At 49.9% G+C, this 19,231-nt stretch overlaps 1 protein-coding gene across 1 annotated transcript in view; it reads right to left on the bottom strand.

Annotated features, from left to right (window-relative positions):
* LOC110525279 (adhesion G protein-coupled receptor V1) overlaps positions 1 to 19,231 on the bottom strand; it is a 255,023-nt gene that overhangs the window by 93,987 nt on the left and 141,805 nt on the right. The window contains exons 78-83 of the mRNA XM_036979421.2: positions 17,553 to 17,960; positions 15,431 to 15,615; positions 14,986 to 15,235; positions 14,349 to 14,488; positions 13,192 to 13,352; positions 12,732 to 12,832 (exon numbers count right to left, since the gene is read on the bottom strand). Of these exons, the coding sequence (XP_036835316.2) occupies positions 12,732 to 12,832; positions 13,192 to 13,352; positions 14,349 to 14,488; positions 14,986 to 15,235; positions 15,431 to 15,615; positions 17,553 to 17,960 (1,245 nt within the window). The remainder of the gene's footprint in view (positions 1 to 12,731; positions 12,833 to 13,191; positions 13,353 to 14,348; positions 14,489 to 14,985; positions 15,236 to 15,430; positions 15,616 to 17,552; positions 17,961 to 19,231) is intronic.

A 19,231-nucleotide genomic window follows, 5' to 3' on the forward strand; every position in this document is an offset into this window, starting at 1 on the left:
TCAGGGCAGTTATGAAGTGCGAAACCATTTTGGGGATGTTCCTTTGTGTTAAGGAGAATAATGTGATTAGACGTGGTAGTAGGTCCCTCCGTGATAAGAAGTGTACAATGTTATCAGGTTTGGGTAGGTAGGAGGGTATAGTTCAATGTTGTCAGGTTGCTGCAATCAGCTCAGGAAGGGAACTGAGTTCCTCCACCCTGTCCTCTCCTCTCCTCCACCTTGCACACTCCTCACCTCCACCCTGCCCTCTCCTCAACTCCACCCTGCCCTCTCCTCAACTCCACCCTGCCGTCTCCTCACCTCCACCCTGCCGTCTCCTCACCTCCACCCAGCACACTCCTCACCTTCACCCTGTCCTCTCCTCACCTCCACCCTGTCCTCTACTCTCCTCACCTCCACCCTGCCCTCTCCTCACCTCCACCCTGCCCTCTCCTCACCTCCACCCTGTCCTCTCCTCACCTCCACCCTGTCCTCTCCTCACCTCCACCCTGTCCTCTCCTCACCACCCTGTCCTCTCCTCTCCTCACCTCCACCCTGTCCTCTCCTCACCTCCACCCTGTCCTCTCCTCCACCCTGTCCGCCCCTCACCTCCACTCTGTCCTCTCACCTCCATCCTGTCCTCTCCTCCACCCTGTCTTCACCGCCATCCTGTCCTATCCTCCACCCTCTCCTCACCTCCACCCTGTCCTCTCCTCACCTGCACCCTGTCCTCTTCTCCACCCTGTCTTCACCTCCATCCTGTCCTCCACGCTGTCCTGTCCTCCACCCTGTCCTGTCTTCACCTCCATCCTCTCCTCACCTCCACCCTGTCCTCTCCTCTCCTCTACCCTGTCCTCTCCTCCACCCTGTCCTCTTCTCCACCCTATCCTCTTCTCCACCCTGTCCTCTTCTCACCTCCACTCTGTCCACTCCTACACCCTGTCTTCTCCTCCACCCTGTCCTGTCCTCCACCCTGTCCTGTCCACTCCTCCACCCTGTCTTCACCTCCATCCTGTCCTCCACCCTGTCCTGTCCTCCACCCTGTCCTGTCTTCACCTCCACCCAGTCCTCCACCCTGTCCTGTCTTCACCTCCACCCTGTCCTGTCTTCACCTACACCCTGTCCTGTCCTCACCTCCACCCTGTCCTCTCCTCACCTCCATCCATTCCTCACCTCCACCCTGTCCTCTCTTCACCTCCACCCTGTCCTCTCCTCTACCCTGTCCTCTCCTCCACCCTGTCCTCTTCTCCACCCTGTCCTCGTCTCCACCCTGTCCTCGTCTCCAACCTGTCCTCGTCTCCAACCTGTCCTCTCCTCCACTCTGTCCTCTCCTCCACTCTGTCCTCTCCTCCACTCTGTCCTCTCCTCTACCCTGTCCTCTCCTCTCCTCCACTCTGTCCTCTCCTCCACCCCGTCTTCACCTCCATCCCATCTTCACCTCCATCCTGTCCTCTCCTGAACCCTGTCCTCTTCTCCACCCTGTCCTCTTCTCACCTCTGTCTTCACCTCCACCCTGTCCTCTCCTCCATCCTGTCCTCTCCTCCACCCTGTCTTCTCCTCCATCCTCTCCTCTCCTCCATCCTGTCCTCTCCTGGCTTGGTGTCAAGAGCATCACTCCACTACAAACTGTAGTGTGGAGTAGCACTGAGCACCCATCATCATCAGTTCATGTCTACTATCAAGTGGGACCAACTCCAAATAAAAAAATACAGCCTTTTCCAGGGCTCCGGAGTGGCGCAGTGGTCTAAGGCACCGCATCTCAGTGCTTGAGGAGTCACTACAGATTGGGAGTCCCATAGGGTGGCGTACAATTTGCCCAGCATCGTCTGAGTTTGGCCGGTGTAGGCCGTCATTGTAAATAAGAATTTGTTCTTAACTGACTTGCCGAGTTAAATAGTTTAATAAAAAATAAATATAAATAGTTTTCAAGGAGATAATCAGCCAAGGACCTGTGAAACTCATGGCACACACCCAGATCAGATGGGGACTTTTTCATGCTGGACAACTGAGAAATGAAGGGGAAATAAAACAATGGCTAAAGTATAGTTGGAGATTCCAGCACTGACACACAGGTCAAACACGAGCTGAAGTTGAATCATTTAATACATGAAACTGAATTAATATAAAGAACCCCCCCCCCCCCCCAAATTAACTGTCTGCAGTAGTGGGAGATTCCAGCATTAACCCACCGGGTTGCATAGAACAGGGTGACTCAATTATTCTCTGAGGAGGGGGGTTATGGGAATAGAGGAGTGAGTGCCAGTATCTCTTCCTCTCCCCTGACTTTCTTACACCCTCCGGGCTGGCCTCTGACAATAACACAGGCCTTGTGAGGAGGCTCTGACGTCACAAGCCTGCTTATTGATTTACTGTGGCCTGCGTAATGAGAAGCAGACCCTATGCTATGAGCACAATGTTCTACTTAAGTAAAGAGTCATGAACCCGCTGTTAAGCAACTACCTTGCCCATCTTCTCTCCCTTCCCTCTCTCTCTCTCTCCCTCCAGAATAAATACAACGGTCTGTTGGATCGCTCCAGATGGAAATTCTTAAAGCAGAGTTGCTGTGGAAGTGCACATTGCTGGACAGGATATCCTGTATTACTCACATCAACGATCACCTAAACACCTCCTGACCGTAGGGATAAACATCAGTGTGTGTCAACAGAAAACAGAATACCACCAGAAATGTCACATAGGAAGACAAAACTTAAAATCAGTAGCCTTAAGTAGTCCTGAGTGGTGCAGCGGTCTAAGGCACTGAATCTCAGTGGCATCACTACAGAGGCATCACTACAGAGGCATCACTACAGAGGCATCACTACAGAGGCATCACTACAGAGGCATCACTACAGAGGCATCACTACAGAGGCATCACTACAGAGGCATCACTACAGAGGCATCACTACAGAGGCATCACTACAGAGGCATCACTACAGAGGCATCACTACAGAGGCATCACTACAGTGGCATCACTACAGAGGCATCACTACAGAAGCATCACTACTGAGGCATCACTACAGAGGCATCACTACAGAGGCATCACTACAGAGGCATCACTACTGTATCACAAACGGACGTGATTGGGAGTCCCATATGCGGTGCAGAATTAGCCCAGTGTCGTCCGGGTTAGGTGCGGGTTTGGCCGGGGTAGGTCGACATTGTAAAATAAGAATTTGTTATTAACTGACTTGTCTAGTTAAATAAAGGTTAAATAAAGCATTTTAATTTTTTTTTATTTTTATCATCAATAGATTTATATGGCACACAGACACTCCCCATAAATAATACTGCAGAGGGCCCACAACCACCATTCCCACCACCATCGCCTATCTGACTACGTAACGCATGCCTCCACTGCAATGACTGACAAGAATTATAGTCAGAACACTGACGTACAATTCCCATTAGTTTGGGAGCAATATGAATTTGAATTACATAAGAGAGAGAGAGCAAGGTTGTACGTTTAACATGCTCTGAGTCTGAGTAGTACATGACAGTACGTGATATGCTAGCCTCGGGATAAATACAAAACTGTGAGCCGTCAATTCACCACATCGAGCAGTTATGTTAGCTAGGATACACCTAGTACAACGTCATCAGAGCACAACGCAATTATTGTTGTCTATCAACAATGACAAGCCACCGGGGTCTGACAATCTGGATGGAAAATTACTGAAGATAATAGCAGACGATATTGGCATATCTTCAATTTAAGCCTACAAGAAAGTGTGCGCCCTTAGGCCTGGAGGGAAGCTAAAGTCATTCCGCTACTGTAAGGGTTTTCCTGTGGTGAAGGAGAGGCGGACCAAAATGCAGCGTGGTGGTTATTCATGTTCTTTAATTTATAAAGACACTACACATGAAATAACTAACAAAAACAACAAACGCGAGAAAACCTAAAACAGTCCTATCTGGTGCAAACACAAAGACAGGATCAATCACCCACAAACACACAGTGAAACCCAGGCTACCTAAATATGGTTCCCAATCAGAGACAATGACTAACACCTGCCTCTGATTGAGAACCATATCAGGCCAGACATAGAAATAGACAAACAAGACATCCAACATAGAATGCCCTCTCAGATCACACCCTGACCAACCAAAACATAGTTTGCTTTGTATGTTTCTATGGTCAGGGTGTGACAGTACACCCCCACCCCCCCCCCCCCCCCCCCCCCCCCACCCAGGTGCGGACTCCGGCCGCCAAACCCGAACCTATTGGGGAGGGTCTGGGTGGGCATCTGTCCGCGGTGGCGGCTCTGGTGCTGGACGTGGCCCCCACTTCACCGTAGTCTTAGTCCCCCACCTTGTCCGCTTCCGTGGCCTCCTAGCCACGGCGACCCTTCTCAATGGACAGAGAGGCAGCTCGGGACAGAGGGGCGGCAGCTCGGGACAGAGGGGCGGCAGCTCGGGACAGAGGGGCGGCAGCTCGGGACAGAGGGGCGGCAGCTCTGGACAGAGGGGCGGAAGCTCGGGACAGAGGGGCGGAAGCTCGGGACAGAGGGGCGGAAGCTCGGGACAGAGGGGCGGAAGCTCGGGACAGAGGGGCGGAAGCTCGGGACAGAGGGGCGGAAGCTAGGGACAGAGGGGCGGAAGCTAGGGACAGAGGGGGGGCTGTCTTGTTTTTTGCTTTTGACATTATCGATCATAGTCTGCTGCTGGAAAAACGTAAGTGTTATGACTTTACACCCCCTGCTATACTGTGGATAAAGAGTTACTTGTCTAACAGAACACAGAAGGTGTTCTTTAATGGATGCCTCTCAAACATAATCCAGGTAGAATCAGGAATTCCCCTCGGGACAGAGGGGCGGCAGCTCGGGACAGAGGGGCGGCAGCTCGGGACAGAGGGGCGGAAGCTCTTGGCTGAGGGGCTCTGGCGCCTCTGGGCTGAGGGGCTCTGGCGCCTCTGGGCTGAGGGGCTCTGGCGCCTCTGGGCTGAGGGGCTCTGGCGCCTCTGGGCTGAGGGGCTCTGGCGCCTCTGGGCTGAGGGGCTCTGGCGCCTCTGGGCTGAGGGGCTCTGGCGGCCCCTGGCTGACTGGCGGCACTGGCGGTCCCTGGCTGACTGGCGGCGCTGGGCAGACGGGCGGCTCAGGCGGCGCTCGGCAGACGGGTGGCTCAGGCGGCGCTCGGCAGACGGGTGGCTCAGGCGGCGCTGGGCAGACGGGTAGCTCAGGCAACGCTGTAGAGGAGGAAGGCTCTGGCAGCGCTAGATAGGCGGGAGACTCCGGCAGCGCTGGAGAGGAGAAAGGCTCTGGCAGTGCTGGACAGGCGAGGCGCACTGTAGGCCTGATGCGTGGTGCTGGCACTGGTGGTACTGGGCCGAGAACACGCACAGGAAGCCTGGTGTGGGGAGCTGCCACCGGAGGGCTGGTGCGTGGAGATGGTACTGGGTAGACCGGACCGTGCAGGCGCACTGGAGCTCTTGAGCACCGAGCCTGCCCAACCTTACCTGGTTGAATGCTCCCGGTCGCCCTGCCAGTGCGACGAGGTGGAATAGCCCGCACTGGGCTATGCAGGCGAACCGGGGGCACCATGCGCAAGGCTGGTGCCATGTAAGCCGGCCCAAGGAGACGCACTGGAGACCAGCTGCGTAGAGCCGGCTTCATGGCACTTGGCTCAATGCTCACTCTAGCCCGGCCGATACGCGGAGCTGGAATGTACCACACCGGGCTATGCACCCGCACTGGGGACACCGTGCACTCCACAGCATAGCACGGTGCCTGCCCCGTCTCTCTAGCCCCCCGGTAAGCACAGGAAGTTGGCGTAGGTCTCCTACCTGGCCTCGCCATACTCCCTGTGAGCCCCCCCCCCAAATACATTTTTGGGGCTGACTCTCGGGCTTCCTACCGCGCCGCCGTGCTTGTCTCTCCAACTCCATTCTCCGATACCCCTCTTCGCACTGCTCCAGCGAATCCCAGGCGGGCTCCGGCACTCCTCCTGGGTCGACCGCCCACCTGTCTATTTCCTCCCAAGTAGTACAGTCCATACTCTTGCCGTCCAAAACGTCCTCCCATGTCCATTCCTCTCGCTGCTCCTACTGCCGTTTCTCCTGCTGCACCTTGGGGCGGCGACACTCCCCTGGTTTTGCCCAGGGTCCTCTCCCGTCGAAGATTTCCTCCCAAGTCCAGAAGTCCTTAATACGCTGCTCCTGCTGCTGCCCGTTACCACGCCGCTTGGTCCTGTTGTGGTGGGTGATTCTGTATTCCTGTCTCTGTGTTTGCACCAGATAGGACTGTTTTGGATTTTCACGTTTATTGTTTTTGCAGTGTTCGTGTTTATCTTTTGTTATTAAACATGAATCAAAGAAACCACGCTGCATTTTGGTCCGCCTCTACTTCACCCGAAGAGAACCGTTACAGCTACCCAATAATAGTAAAGCCCCCTTTACTGGCTCAAATAGCCGACCAATCAGCCTGTTACCAAACCTTAGTAAACTTCTGGAAAAAATTGTGTTTGACCAGATACAATTCTATTTCACAGTAAACATATTGACAACAGACTTTCAGCACTCTTATGGAGAAGGACACTCAACAAGCACAGCACTTACACAAATGGCTGATGATTGGCTGAGAGAAATTGATGATAAAATGATTGTGGGGGCTGTCTTGTTTTTTGCTTTTGACATTATCGATCATAGTCTGCTGCTGGAAAAACGTAAGTGTTATGACTTTACACCCCCTGCTATACTGTGGATAAAGAGTTACTTGTCTAACAGAACACAGAAGGTGTTCTTTAATGGATGCCTCTCAAACATAATCCAGGTAGAATCAGGAATTCCCCAGGGTAGCTGTTTAAGCCCCTTGCTTTTTAATTTTTTTACTAACGACATGCCACTGACTTTGAGTAAAGCCAGAGTGTCTATGTATGCAGATGACTCAACACTATACAAGTCAACTACTACAGTGACTGAAATACTTAAAAGAGCTGCAGTTAGTTTCAGAGTGGGTGGCAAGGATTAAGTTAGCCGTAAACATTTAAAAATCTAAAAGCATTGTATTTTGGACAAAACATTCACTAAACCCTAAACCTCAACTAAATCTTGTAATGAATAACGTGGAAATTGTGCTTGACTTTTTTTTGAGATGACTAAACTGCTTGGAGTAACCCTAGATTGTAAACTGTCATGGTAAAAACATACTGATACAGAAGTAACTAAGATGGAGAGAAGTCTGTCCATAATAAAGTGATGCTCTGCCTTCTTAACAACACTATCAACAAGGCAAGAACCACAAGTCCTCGTTTTGTCGCGCCTTGACTACTGTTCAGTCGTGTGGTCAGGTGCCACAAAAAAATACAATTGGCTCAGAATAGGGCAGCACAGCTGGCCCTTAGATGTACGCAGAGAGCTAATAAAACTTATTAGCTAATAAGCTAATAAACAAAAAAACGTCCTCTCACTGTCAACTGCGTTTATTTTCAGCAAACTTAACATGTGTAAATATTTGTATGAACATAACAAGATTGAACAACTGAGACATAAACTGAACAAGTTCCACAGACATGTGACTAACAGAAATTGAATAGTGTCCCTGAACAAAGGGGGGGGGGGGGGGGGGGGGTCAAAATCAAAAGTAACAGTCAGTATCTGGTGTGGCCACCAGCTGCATTAAGTACTGCAGTGCATCTCCTCCTCATGGACTGCACCAGATTTGCCAGTTCTTGCTATGAGATGTTACCCCACTCTTCCACCAGGCACCTGCAAGTTCCCAGACATTTCTGGGGGGAATGGCCCTAGACCTCACCCTCCGATCCAATAGGTCCCAGACGTGCTCAATGGGATTGAGATCCGGGCTCTTCGCTGGTCATGGCAGAACACTGACATTCCTGTCTTGCAGGAAATCACGCACAGAACGAGCAGTTTGGCTGGTGGCATTGTCATGCTGGAGGGTCAGGAAGGAAGGGTACCACATGAGGGAGGAGGATGTTTTCCCTGTAATTCACAGCATTCAGATTGCCTGCAATGGCAACAAGCTCAGTCCGATGATGCTATGACACAATGCCCCAGACCATGACGGACCCTCCACCTCCAAATCGATCCCGCTCCAGAGTACAGGCCTCGGTGTGACGCTCATTCCTTTGATGATAAACACGAATCCGACCATCACCCCTGGTGAGACAAAACCGCGACTCGTCAGTGAAGAGCACTTTTTGCCAGTCGTGTCTAGTCCAGCGACGGTGGGTTTGTGCCCATAGGTGACATTGCCGGTGTTGTCTGGTGAGGACCCGCCTTACAACAGGCCTATAAGCCCTCAGTCCAGCCTCTCTCAGCCTATTGCGGACAGTCTGAGCACTCATGGAGGGATTGTGCATTCCTGGTGTAATTCAGGCAGTTGTTGTTTCCATCCTGTACCTGTCCCCCATGTGTGATGTTTGCATGTACCAATCCTGTGCAGGTGTTGTTACACGTGGTCTGCCACTGCGAGGACGATCAGCTGTCCGTCCTGTCTCCCTGTAGCACTATCTTAGGCATCTCACAGTACAACCATTGCAATTTATTGCCCTGGCCACATCTGCAGTCCTCATGCCTCCTTTCACTTTCACGCAGATGAGCAGGGACACTAGGCATCTTTCTTTTGGTGTTTTTCAGTCAGTAGAAAGTGTCCTAAGTTTTCATAACTGTGACATTAATTGCCTATTGTCTGTAAACTGTTAGTGTCTTAATGACCGGTTATAGTTAGCAGTATGGTTAAGCTTAGGGTTAAAGTTAGGTTTAAAATCCGATGTTATGACTTTGTGGCTGTGCCAGCTAGTGACCACTCTGCAGAGCTGCTTCCAGTACTAGATTCATGATGAAAAACGCTAACCAGCACATTTGAACATGTTTTTGTTGGGAAAAACAAGTCTGTGTGTGTGTGTGTGTGTGTGTGTGTTCAAGCTTGCCTGCATGCATGTAACTCACATCGAGACAGGATGACACACACACACACACACACACACACACACTAAGCTACAGCCCTGCCTTTATGGCAGCCCCTCTCTGATTACCCTGGGTAAATGTGCGTTATTGCCGCTCGTATGAAGAGCCCTATCGTGGTTGACACACAGGCAGCCGTTGGTACATTTCCACTCCGCACAATCTTCAGTCGTCTTGCTGAGGGGAGGGCTTGTCAGTGTGTAGCATCGGGTGTCTGTCACCCCCCTGGTCAACCGGATATCATGACACAAATATTAAACACCCCAAATAATGGCCACAAAGCAGACAGAGAGAGAGAGAGAGGTAAAGGGAGAAAGAGTGAGGGAGAGCAAGAGAGAGAGAGAGAGAGAGATGGCCTAAACTGACCAAAGGCGAGCGTGAAAGGCGTGTGTGTGATTTATTTTAGAATGCATTGTTTTTAATTATAATGACTCAACTGAAGCCGGATGGGCGCGTTGTCCCCTTTGACGCCTCACTCAATTAGAACGTGTCTCTATTTTTGCATTTTGTCACTGGTGCTGTATTCACACAAAACAATTCAAATATTGTCATTATGCACTTTTTTTAGGCTCATTTCAACTGCAAGAGGTAGCTAAGGGCTGAGGCTTTACTATACATGCTACATTAGACCAATTCATCCTCTTATGGAAACAACATTGCGATCAGAAAAGGCGATTAGAGATATGGACTATCCTGCTAGCATACAGTCACTGCTCTGCCTGTCCCTTCCTTTCCACCCACCTCGCTCTACTTGCTCCACCCACCTCACTGTGCTTGCTCCACCCACCTCGCTCTGCTTGCTCCACCCACCTCGCTCTGCTTGCTCCACCCACCTCGCTCTGCTTGCTCCACCTGCCTGCTTCTGCTGAGTTTTCACTGGAGAGTTTCTAGTAAAATGTTAAGGTACTCGTGTCTTAGCCAGAGGCTTCATGTAGACCTCCTCGCACCTCCAAATGAAAGTCAGGTGAATCAGTGCCCAGAGGACTGCACACATCTTCAAAGGTTGAGAATGAGAGAGGGGGGTGAGAATGAGCGAGGGGGGTGAGAATTAGAGGGGAGCAGAGAATGAGAGAGGGGGTGAGAATTAGAAGGGAGCTGAGAATGAGTGAGGGGGTGAGAATGAGTGAGGGGGTGAGAATGAGCGAGGGGGGTGAGAATGAGAGGGGAGCTGAGAATGAGAGAGGGGGGTGAGAATTAGAGGGGAGCTGAGAATGAGTGAGGGGGTGAGAATGAGCGACGGGGGTGAGAATGAAAGGGGAGCTGAGAATGAGTGAGGGGGGTGAGAATGAGAGGGGAGCTGAGAATGAGTGAGGGGGGTGAGAATGAGAGGGGAGCTGAGAATGAGTGAGGGGGTGAGAATGAGTGAGGGGAGCTGAGAATGAGCGAGGGGGGTGAGAAGGAGAGGGGGTGGAATGAGTGAGGGGGGTGAGAATGAGAGGGGAGCTGTGAATGAGAGGGGAGCTGAGAATGAGTGAGGGGGGCGAAAATGAGAGGGGGGTGAGAATGAGTGAGGGGGGTGAGGGGGTGAGAATGAGAGGGGAGCTGAGAATGAGCGAGGGGGGTGAGAATGAGAGGGGGGTGGAATGAGTGAGGGGGGTGAGAATGAGAGGGGAGCTGAGAATGAGAGCGGAGCTGAGAATGACCGAGGGGGGTGAGAATGAGCGAGGGGGGTGAGAATGAGTGAGGGCGGTGAGAATGAGAGGGGAGCTGAGAATGAGAGAGGGGGGTGAGAATGAGCGAGGGGGATGAATGAGCAAAGGGGGTGAGAATGAGCAAGGGGGGTGAGAATGAGAGGGGAGCTGAGAATGAGCGAGGGGGGTGAGAATGAGAGAGGGGGGTGAGAATGAGTGAGGGGGGTGAGAATGAGAGAGGGGAGCTGATAATGAGCTAGGGGGGTGAGAATGAGCTAGGGGGGTGAGAATGAGAGAGGGGGGTGAGAATGAGAGAGGGGGTGAGAATGAGCGAGGGGGGTGAGAATGAGCGAGGGGGGTGAGAATGAGAGAGGGGGGTGAGAAAGAGAGAGGGGGGTGAGAATGAGAGAGGGGGGTGAGAATGAGAGAGGGGGGTGAGAATGAGCAAGGGGGGTGAGAATGAGCAAGGGGGGTGAGAATGAGAGAGGGGGGTGAGAATGAGCAAGGGGGTTGAGAATGAGAGGGAGAATAAAAAGGTAGAGGAAGGTGCTTACTGTTGCTGGAGGAGGGGAAATAAATGTTCCAATCAATTTCCCAGGTCCAGAGGGTTGTGTCAGTGAATCATTACACTGAGGGAGATGCTCCTCTGGTCGGACTGATACCACAGAGACTGGATCAACAGCTGGTACCTTAGAAACCCTCTAAAGAGGATGAGCCCTCAACCCTGACCCCTAACCCCTGGTCATCTGCCAGTAGCATAGGACAAGTATGTATATGTGATGGGATTGTACACAGTGGAACAATCGCTGATTTTGGGGTTTCAATCCTATTGGTGCATGAAGTTGGATGAACAGTAGTGCTGTGGTGGTGGGAGTTCTATTCCAAGAGATGCAACCTCATTGAACTCCTCGACTGTGTCAAAGTTCAACCACACAGTGTCAAAGAACTCTAGGTCAAACTCTACACTGCTAGTTATAGGAAGATGTGGGGTTGATACTTCACCCTCTTCAGTTGTTTCAAACATGACCATTTAGACTTAGTTCATTTGGGTTTGCAAGTACAACTGCATTGAACAGAATATGTATAGACAAAGAAGTCCCGACCACAGACAGTCAAGCAGACCTTCAGCTATGAAGGGCACACAACCAAGCAAACCTTCACCCAGGCCTTGACCAGAAGGCCAAACACTCCCCTACACATACCTACCAGGATCTACCCGGGTCCAGCCGGGTCTACACTGGTACACCAGGTTCTACCCGGTTTTACCAGGGTCTAAGTAGGTCTACCCGGGTTTACCGGGGCCTACCCGGGTCTACACGGGTCCACCCGGGTCTACACTGGTACACCAGGTTCTACCCGGTTTTACCAGGGCCTACGTAGGTCTACCCGGTTTTACCGGGGCCTACCCGGGTCTTAACGTACAATACAGTATGTGACAAGGACAAGGACAGGACGGAATTTTCCATCCAAAACCTTTTAGGTTCAGGGGCTCCACTTGGCAGTAAAAGTGGTGTGACCAGGGTGTTTGGCCCCATGAATAAAAAGGTTTAGTAGAGGTCTGTGTTTGTCTGTCAGGCACTGGGGACCAGTGGAAAATTCCCACTCACAGGTCTGAAGGATCTGAGACACTCCTCCACGGTAGCCCCCCACCGGCCACATTTCTCTTTCACCGCCCTAACGGTTAACGGCAGCCGTGGTTTTTATGGGAAAGGGCCCAGGGGGATTGTTTTGTTGTCAGGGCTAACAGCCTAGTCCGTAAGGTTGTGGCGGCTACATCTGTTGGCGTCTGTCCAGCCCTATGCACAATTCTTAGAAAATATCTGGTGACATCTGTAGCACCTGTTGGGGGGGGGGGGGGTACATGTGCGTGTGTGTGTGTGGGGGGGGTACGTGTGTGCGTGTGTGTGTGTTTGAGTAGAGTGGCTGCTGACCTATATGGCAAGGAAAATTTATCTGAATAGAGATGGATGCTTCTATCACTGGTTTCAAAAGTTTCTCAGCAGTCTAAATCTTCCCACACGGTCAGAATGTGCTAATCATCTCACTAAGACCCTGACAGAGTCAATACAAATGCCAGGGAAACTAGTGATGTTTGTACCACCAAATGGCTAGTATGCTTGCATGAGAACATTGATCTGGACCGGGGAAGACATGTCTGTGTTGTGTGGAGATTCAGAGATGGGACAATACGGGGGTCTTCATACCTGTGTCCCAAGGCAGCCTACCATCATGTGGGTGAGCAATTTGGCAGCAAACATGGGGAAGCGAGAACACAGCAGGTGGGATATGATGGCCAAGACGAAAGCTGAGGATCAGACCAAAAATAAATGCTTTGTCATTCCATGTCAACCATAAAAACCCATGTTTTATACTTGGATCAAAAATGCTTGTGGTAAGACCATCTAAAACCGAGTGGGAGGGGACTGTAGGACGGGAAGAGGCCCGAGCGATATCCAAAAGGAACAACAGTGATGAGGCAGACAGAATGGAGAAATGAAAGGAAAAAGACAGAGGAAACGAAGGGAGATACACATATACAGAAGAAATAGATAAATAGATAAAAAGAGAGAGAGAAACAAAGAAAAATGGATACATTAGAAACAAGGACTGAAGGCTAAACTAGTTGTGCTGAATACCTAAAGAGACTCTTCCTCCATACGGTACCTGAGATGCAGATGAAGCCTGAGGCGTAGAAGGCCTCGTTGTAGGAGGCCAGGGAAGCCATCTGGGCGTGGGCCGTGTACACAGACAGGTGGGAGCAGGCACACTCCACATAGTTCCCACTGTCCTCCACCACCCTGCAGAACTGCCCGTCTGACAGCCAGCTAGAGGAGAGGGAGAGATAATACAGGAAGTAGTCAGCCTCAGGCAGGAAGTTCATATGAAGTTCTGATTGGAACATCCAGCTGTGTAGTGTCTCTGCTTGATTGGTTGCTCCGATGTGTCCACTCTCAGATACGTTAGGGAACTCAGAACATTTCAAAGAGTGACATGTATGACAAGATAAGAGCATAGAACTCAGATTTTTTCCTTATGAAAATGAAGTTAATTTACTTTGTGCCTGACAGACTAGACTGATTGTCCTAGTCACGACTGCAAAGTCCATGACAAACTTTAATAGACCTGTCATCAGTGCAGTGAGACAAGGAGGAAGTTGAACAGGCCTCTCTTTTCCCCCTCAGGATGACGTTATCAACGCTGTCGTCTGCTTGGTTATCTGAGAGATGGATTGTTGTTGGATTGTAGCTATAGCTTCTCCACGGGCCAAACCAAACCGGAGAAATCTGTTTCCTGTTACAAGCTGTTCAGCCAAGAGTCCCACTCCGGACCTCCTCCGTAATGTTCTTTCAAACACACTTCTGAGGTGCGGGAATGTTCGGGAACTTGGAGCAGAGCAAACTGAACACTCACAGACATCACAGAGCAGTCTAGGCCAGCCCAGAGAGGGATTGAGGGAGGCCAATTCATCTATGTCCAAAGAAAGAGGTCATGGCTGGACAGAACCTGATCCCTGAACTCTGACCTCTCTACTAGAGGCTGACCCGAAGTGTGAGGTTCACACCTACAGAGCAGACTTGAGAAGAAGGGGGAGGACCCTTTAACTCACCTAAGTGATTGTGTCCTACAGTCATTTCACTCACACACCACATTATCACATGGGTTCAAGTTCAGGATAGCAACAGAAATTAAGAGAGATATACGTTTTGGGGAATTAATAAAAAAACATAGAATGTGTGATTAAGAATGCTCTGTTTGTTGTGCTAGAGCTTCATAGTACTATGCGGAGTAAAGTAACTGGGTATAGGCGTGGGGGGTCGTACCTCTCAACAGCCTGGCTCCACAGAAGGCACAGAGACTGGCCAGGTTTGACCCTCAACCCGGGGGTGTGGATACGGTATACCACCTCGTTACCCTCAGTCAGGGGTCGTGACCCTCGGCCCTGCAGGCTGGCAGAGAACACCTACACATCCAGAGAAATACCATTACAGTACAGAGTTGGATGGAGCTGGCCCGAAACACGGATCTGAGGTCAACTTTGTGCTTTTCCTATTATTGTTCAACTAAGGATTGGGGAGGGGTAAACTGATCCTAGATCTGGGTCTACGGTTGCCATGGACAAACACTATAGGTCTTTATAGCTGTAAAGCCCTCGTGGCAGAGACGTGGCACAGAGCTTCAGTGGAACAACACTGCCCCCTGCAGTATACACCAAGCACTAAGGATCCACTGAGGAATACATTTCCAACTGTAATACCACAGGTATTCTCCTGTAACTTGATATTTATTTACCTTTATTTTACCAGATAAATGGACTGAATGACAGATTTTTTTATTTTTTTTTACAATAATGACTTCAGGAAGAATTGCAGAGGGCACCCATTTCCAGTATAGTTACCCAACAGTCTAAGTATTACTAGCTGTCATGGTGTGGCTTTGAGTGTATGTGGGTCTGCTTGCCTTGCCGTTGAGCGCGGTGGTTTTGTCGGTGAGGAACCAGTGTTCGGTGCTGTACTCTGTGAGCTGCACCCGGCGGCAGGCTGAGGGGGAGACGGTGCCAGTGGGCAAGGCTGGCACCTCCAGGAGGTTCTCTGGCAACTGAAAGGTGTCTGAGTTCTTGCCTGTGAACATGTGCCCGTTGATCTGGGTAGGGTACCAGTGGTAGGAAGAGATGGAAATGTAGGCACAAGTGTCCAGAATGGTCCTCCCCCTTTAAAAATACCAACAAATCACACTCTTATGTTACTCATATAGTCTTATTTTTTAACAGTGGGAAAGGGTGATCCATTCTATATTTTGCCCCTCAAATAAGACATCTACTATAATAGCATAGTCAGCGGTGGAAATAATAGACTGCAATACTCTTGAGTTTTTTACCAACAATCCCCCATGAGGCAGGACGCACCTTTGAGCCTGTGCTCCACACTGGCTGTGTGTGAGCAGGGAAAAGGCGAAGCGCTCGGCCACCTCTGCCAGTTGGCTCAGGCCTCCTGTGTCGACTCGGCTGGGGTTGGCCATGGCACACAGTAGGTCATAGGTCAAGCCACGGCTGCTGTCCGCAATAGGGGTGCGCTCTGCCTCCGTAAGCACCTGGCCAAGCAGAGAGAGAATCTCGGTTTGTGTTTGTGCAGAATTGAAGGTAATTATGACTAAGACAAATATATCCAAAAATCTGAGAGCCACCTATCAAATTCACACACACACACACACACACACACACACACACACTACCCTGTGGGATATGTAACACACACAGTACCCTGTGGGTTATGTAAGACACACAGTACCCTGTGGGTTATGTAACACACACAGTACCCTGTGGGTTATGTAAGACACACAGTACCCTGTGGGATATGTAACACACACAGTACCCTGTGGGTTATGTAAGACACACAGTACCCTGTGGGTTATGTAACACACACAGTACCCTGTGGGATATGTAACACACACAGTACCCTGTGGGTTATGTAAGACACACAGTACCCTGTGGGATATGTAACACACACAGTACCCTGTGGGTTATGTAACACACACAGTACCCTGTGGGTTATGTAACACACACAGTACCCTGTGGGTTATGTAACACACACAGTACCCTGTGGGATATGTAACACACACAGTACCCTGTGGGTTATGTAAGACACACAGTACCCTGTGGGTTATGTAAGACACACAGTACCCTGTGGGTTATGTAAGACACACAGTACCCTGTGGGTTATGTAAGACACACAGTACCCTGTGGGTTATGTAACACACACAGTACCCTGTGGGATATGTAACACACACAGTACCCTGTGGGTTATGTAAGACACACAGTACCCTGTGGGATATGTAACACACACAGTACCCTGTGGGTTATGTAAGACACACAGTACCCTGTGGGTTATGTAACACACACAGTACCCTGTGGGTTATGTAACACACACAGTACCCTGTGGGTTATGTAAGACACACAGTACCCTGTGGGATATGTAACACACACAGTACCCTGTGGGTTATGTAAGACACACAGTACCCTGTGGGATATGTAACACACACAGTACCCTGTGGGTTATGTAAGACACACAGTACCCTGTGGGTTATGTAAGACACACAGTACCCTGTGGGATATGTAACACACACAGTACCCTGTGGGTTATGTAAGACACACAGTACCCTGTGGGTTATGTAACACACACAGTACAATGCAAACACAGACAGGCTAGGTTTTCCTCTCAGTGAGTGTGTGTGGAAGCTCTTAAGTGTGATGTCTCTTTGAACCTCCCATCTCCCTCTCAGGAACATGTTGGTTCATTCCTAGTTTGGTGGTGACAGTTATTCACTGTGTCCTTAGCCCCAATCTGCTCTCTCACATTGTAAAGACGGGTTGGTTGCTTAGCAACAAAACCGACCCGTGCGCAACTAGGGGGATAAACAGAACGTTTTGGCTTAGATTGTTGACAACATGTTAGCTATATTTCATCTCCAATATTTATTGAAAACATAAATACATTTGCACAATGAGCACTTGTTGTCTCTCAAATACATTCTTACAGTTGTTGGTTAGTAGCTAGCCATTTTTGCCATATTAGCATTGACATGAAATCAGTCAAACACCTCAAAACTAGACACAGTGCCAAGAACAAGATAAAACTAGCTGAAATGAGTCACCTACATGGCAGTTTCTTGTCATTGTTGGTAGCTATCTGACCATCCAGAATCACAACAATTCACAGACTTCTGCCCTACTGAAGCGTGTGCATCGTTTTCGTGACATTGTCAGCTAACCCGTCTATTACATTGCAGACTTGACTTGGCTACAGGCTGATGGATTCAGCTGGTTTAGTCAGACACTAAGGGACAACAGAGACCTTTTAAAAACTAATCTGTAGATCTGTCATCGTTTTGTACTTGGACAAAACTCACACACATATGCAACACACACATATGCAACACACACACAAAAAAACTGAACTTTTAATAGCAAACAAAACAAATACTAGCTCCTCCTTCTCCCCCCTCGCTCCCTCGCTCTCCTTCCCTCTCACCTTCCCCAGTGCGTCCAGCACGGCAGTCAGTTGTTCTAGAGTGAGTTGTGCCGTGAACTTGCTGAGCAGAGCCTGGAGCACCCTGTCCAGTATGGTAGTGTCCAGAGGCTGCTGGAGCTGGTCCAACAGGACCCACACAGCCTGGGCCTCTGTGCCCGACACCAGGGTCACGTTGGCCAGGCCGTACTCAGGGTGCACCCTGGCCCCTCCACTGGCCCCATACAGCTCCACGTGAAAGCGCTTCGGCGGGGGGTTGGAGGAGGCCTGGTCTGGGGTGAGGGTGATGTTCAGCCCTATGCTCCTTTGGCCCAGGTCAAAGGTCAGCTGGCCCTCTTCTTTCAGAAAGTCCATCCCGGCCACGGCAGGCCAGATCAGAGTGGGCCCTACTGCCTCAGCCCGAGGGACTTCCTTTTGGATGACAACGAAACAGGAGTGTGAGGTCACAGTAGGATGGAAAGATGGAGGGAGTTGGGAAAGAAAACGGAGAGAGAGAGATGGGTGGATGAATAGGGGATAGGTGTTGCGTCATTACCACTGGCGTACCAACCACCCCTGCAGCCCTTGCAAATATCACTGCACCCTCCTCTCCTTTCCCAAACAGCCTAAGAACGTGTTTTTGTTGTTGTTGAAGAAACAAGAAATTGGCTGTAAAAACTACAACATTTTATCTCAACCTCATGGCAAAATGTGTAGAATAGGAGGAAATTAGCTTTAAAAATGCTAAATTCTCTCAGCCTCATTGCAATATTTATAGAATAGCATGAGATTAGCCATAAAACTGGGTGTTAGGAAGTGGATAAGGGGGACCTGCGGAAATGCGGTATGCCGATGGTCATTTCAAAAGATAAGAGGAGATGGTTGGAGAGCCATGGAGAAACAGAAGAAGGGAAAAGGACAAATGAATGTGGAGGGACTAAGTCCTTTGAGCCACTGATATGTATTCTCAGAACATCAATAGTGTGAAAGATGACTGGAGATAACCTGGTCATATGTATCAGGATGTGGAGACTGGAGATAACCTGGTCATATGTAACAGGATGTGGAGACTGGAGATAACCTGGTCATATGTAACAGGATGTGGAGACTGGAGATAACCTGGTCATATGTAACAGGATGTGGAGACTGTAGTTAACCTGGTCATATGTAACAGGATGTGGAGACTGGAGATAACCTGGTCATATGTATCAGGATGTGGAGACTGGAGATAACCTGGTCATATGTAACAGGATGTGGAGACTGGAGATAACCTGGTCATATGTAACAGGATGTGGAGACTGGAGATAACCTGGTCATATGTAACAGGATGTGGAGACTGTAGTTAACCTGGTCATATGTAACAGGATGTGGAGACTGGAGATAACCTGGTTATATGTAACAGGATGTGGAGACTGGACATAACCTGGTCATATGTAACAGGATGTGGAGACTGGAGTTAACCTGGTCATATGTAACAGGATGTGGAGACTGTAGTTAACCTGGTCATATGTAACAGGATGTGGAGACTGTAGTTAACCTGGTCATATGTAACAGGATGTGGAGACTGGAGATAACCTGGTCATATGTAACAGGATGTGGAGACTGGAGATAACCTGGTCATATGTAACAGGATGTGGAGACTGGAGATAACCTGGTCATATGTAACAGGATGTGGAGACTGGAGATAACCTGGTCATATGTAA

Source organism: Oncorhynchus mykiss, chromosome 6 (assembly GCF_057628025.1).
Source record: "Oncorhynchus mykiss isolate SJ-2025 chromosome 6, ASM5762802v1, whole genome shotgun sequence".
Classification (NCBI taxonomy): Eukaryota; Metazoa; Chordata; class Actinopteri; order Salmoniformes; family Salmonidae; genus Oncorhynchus; species Oncorhynchus mykiss.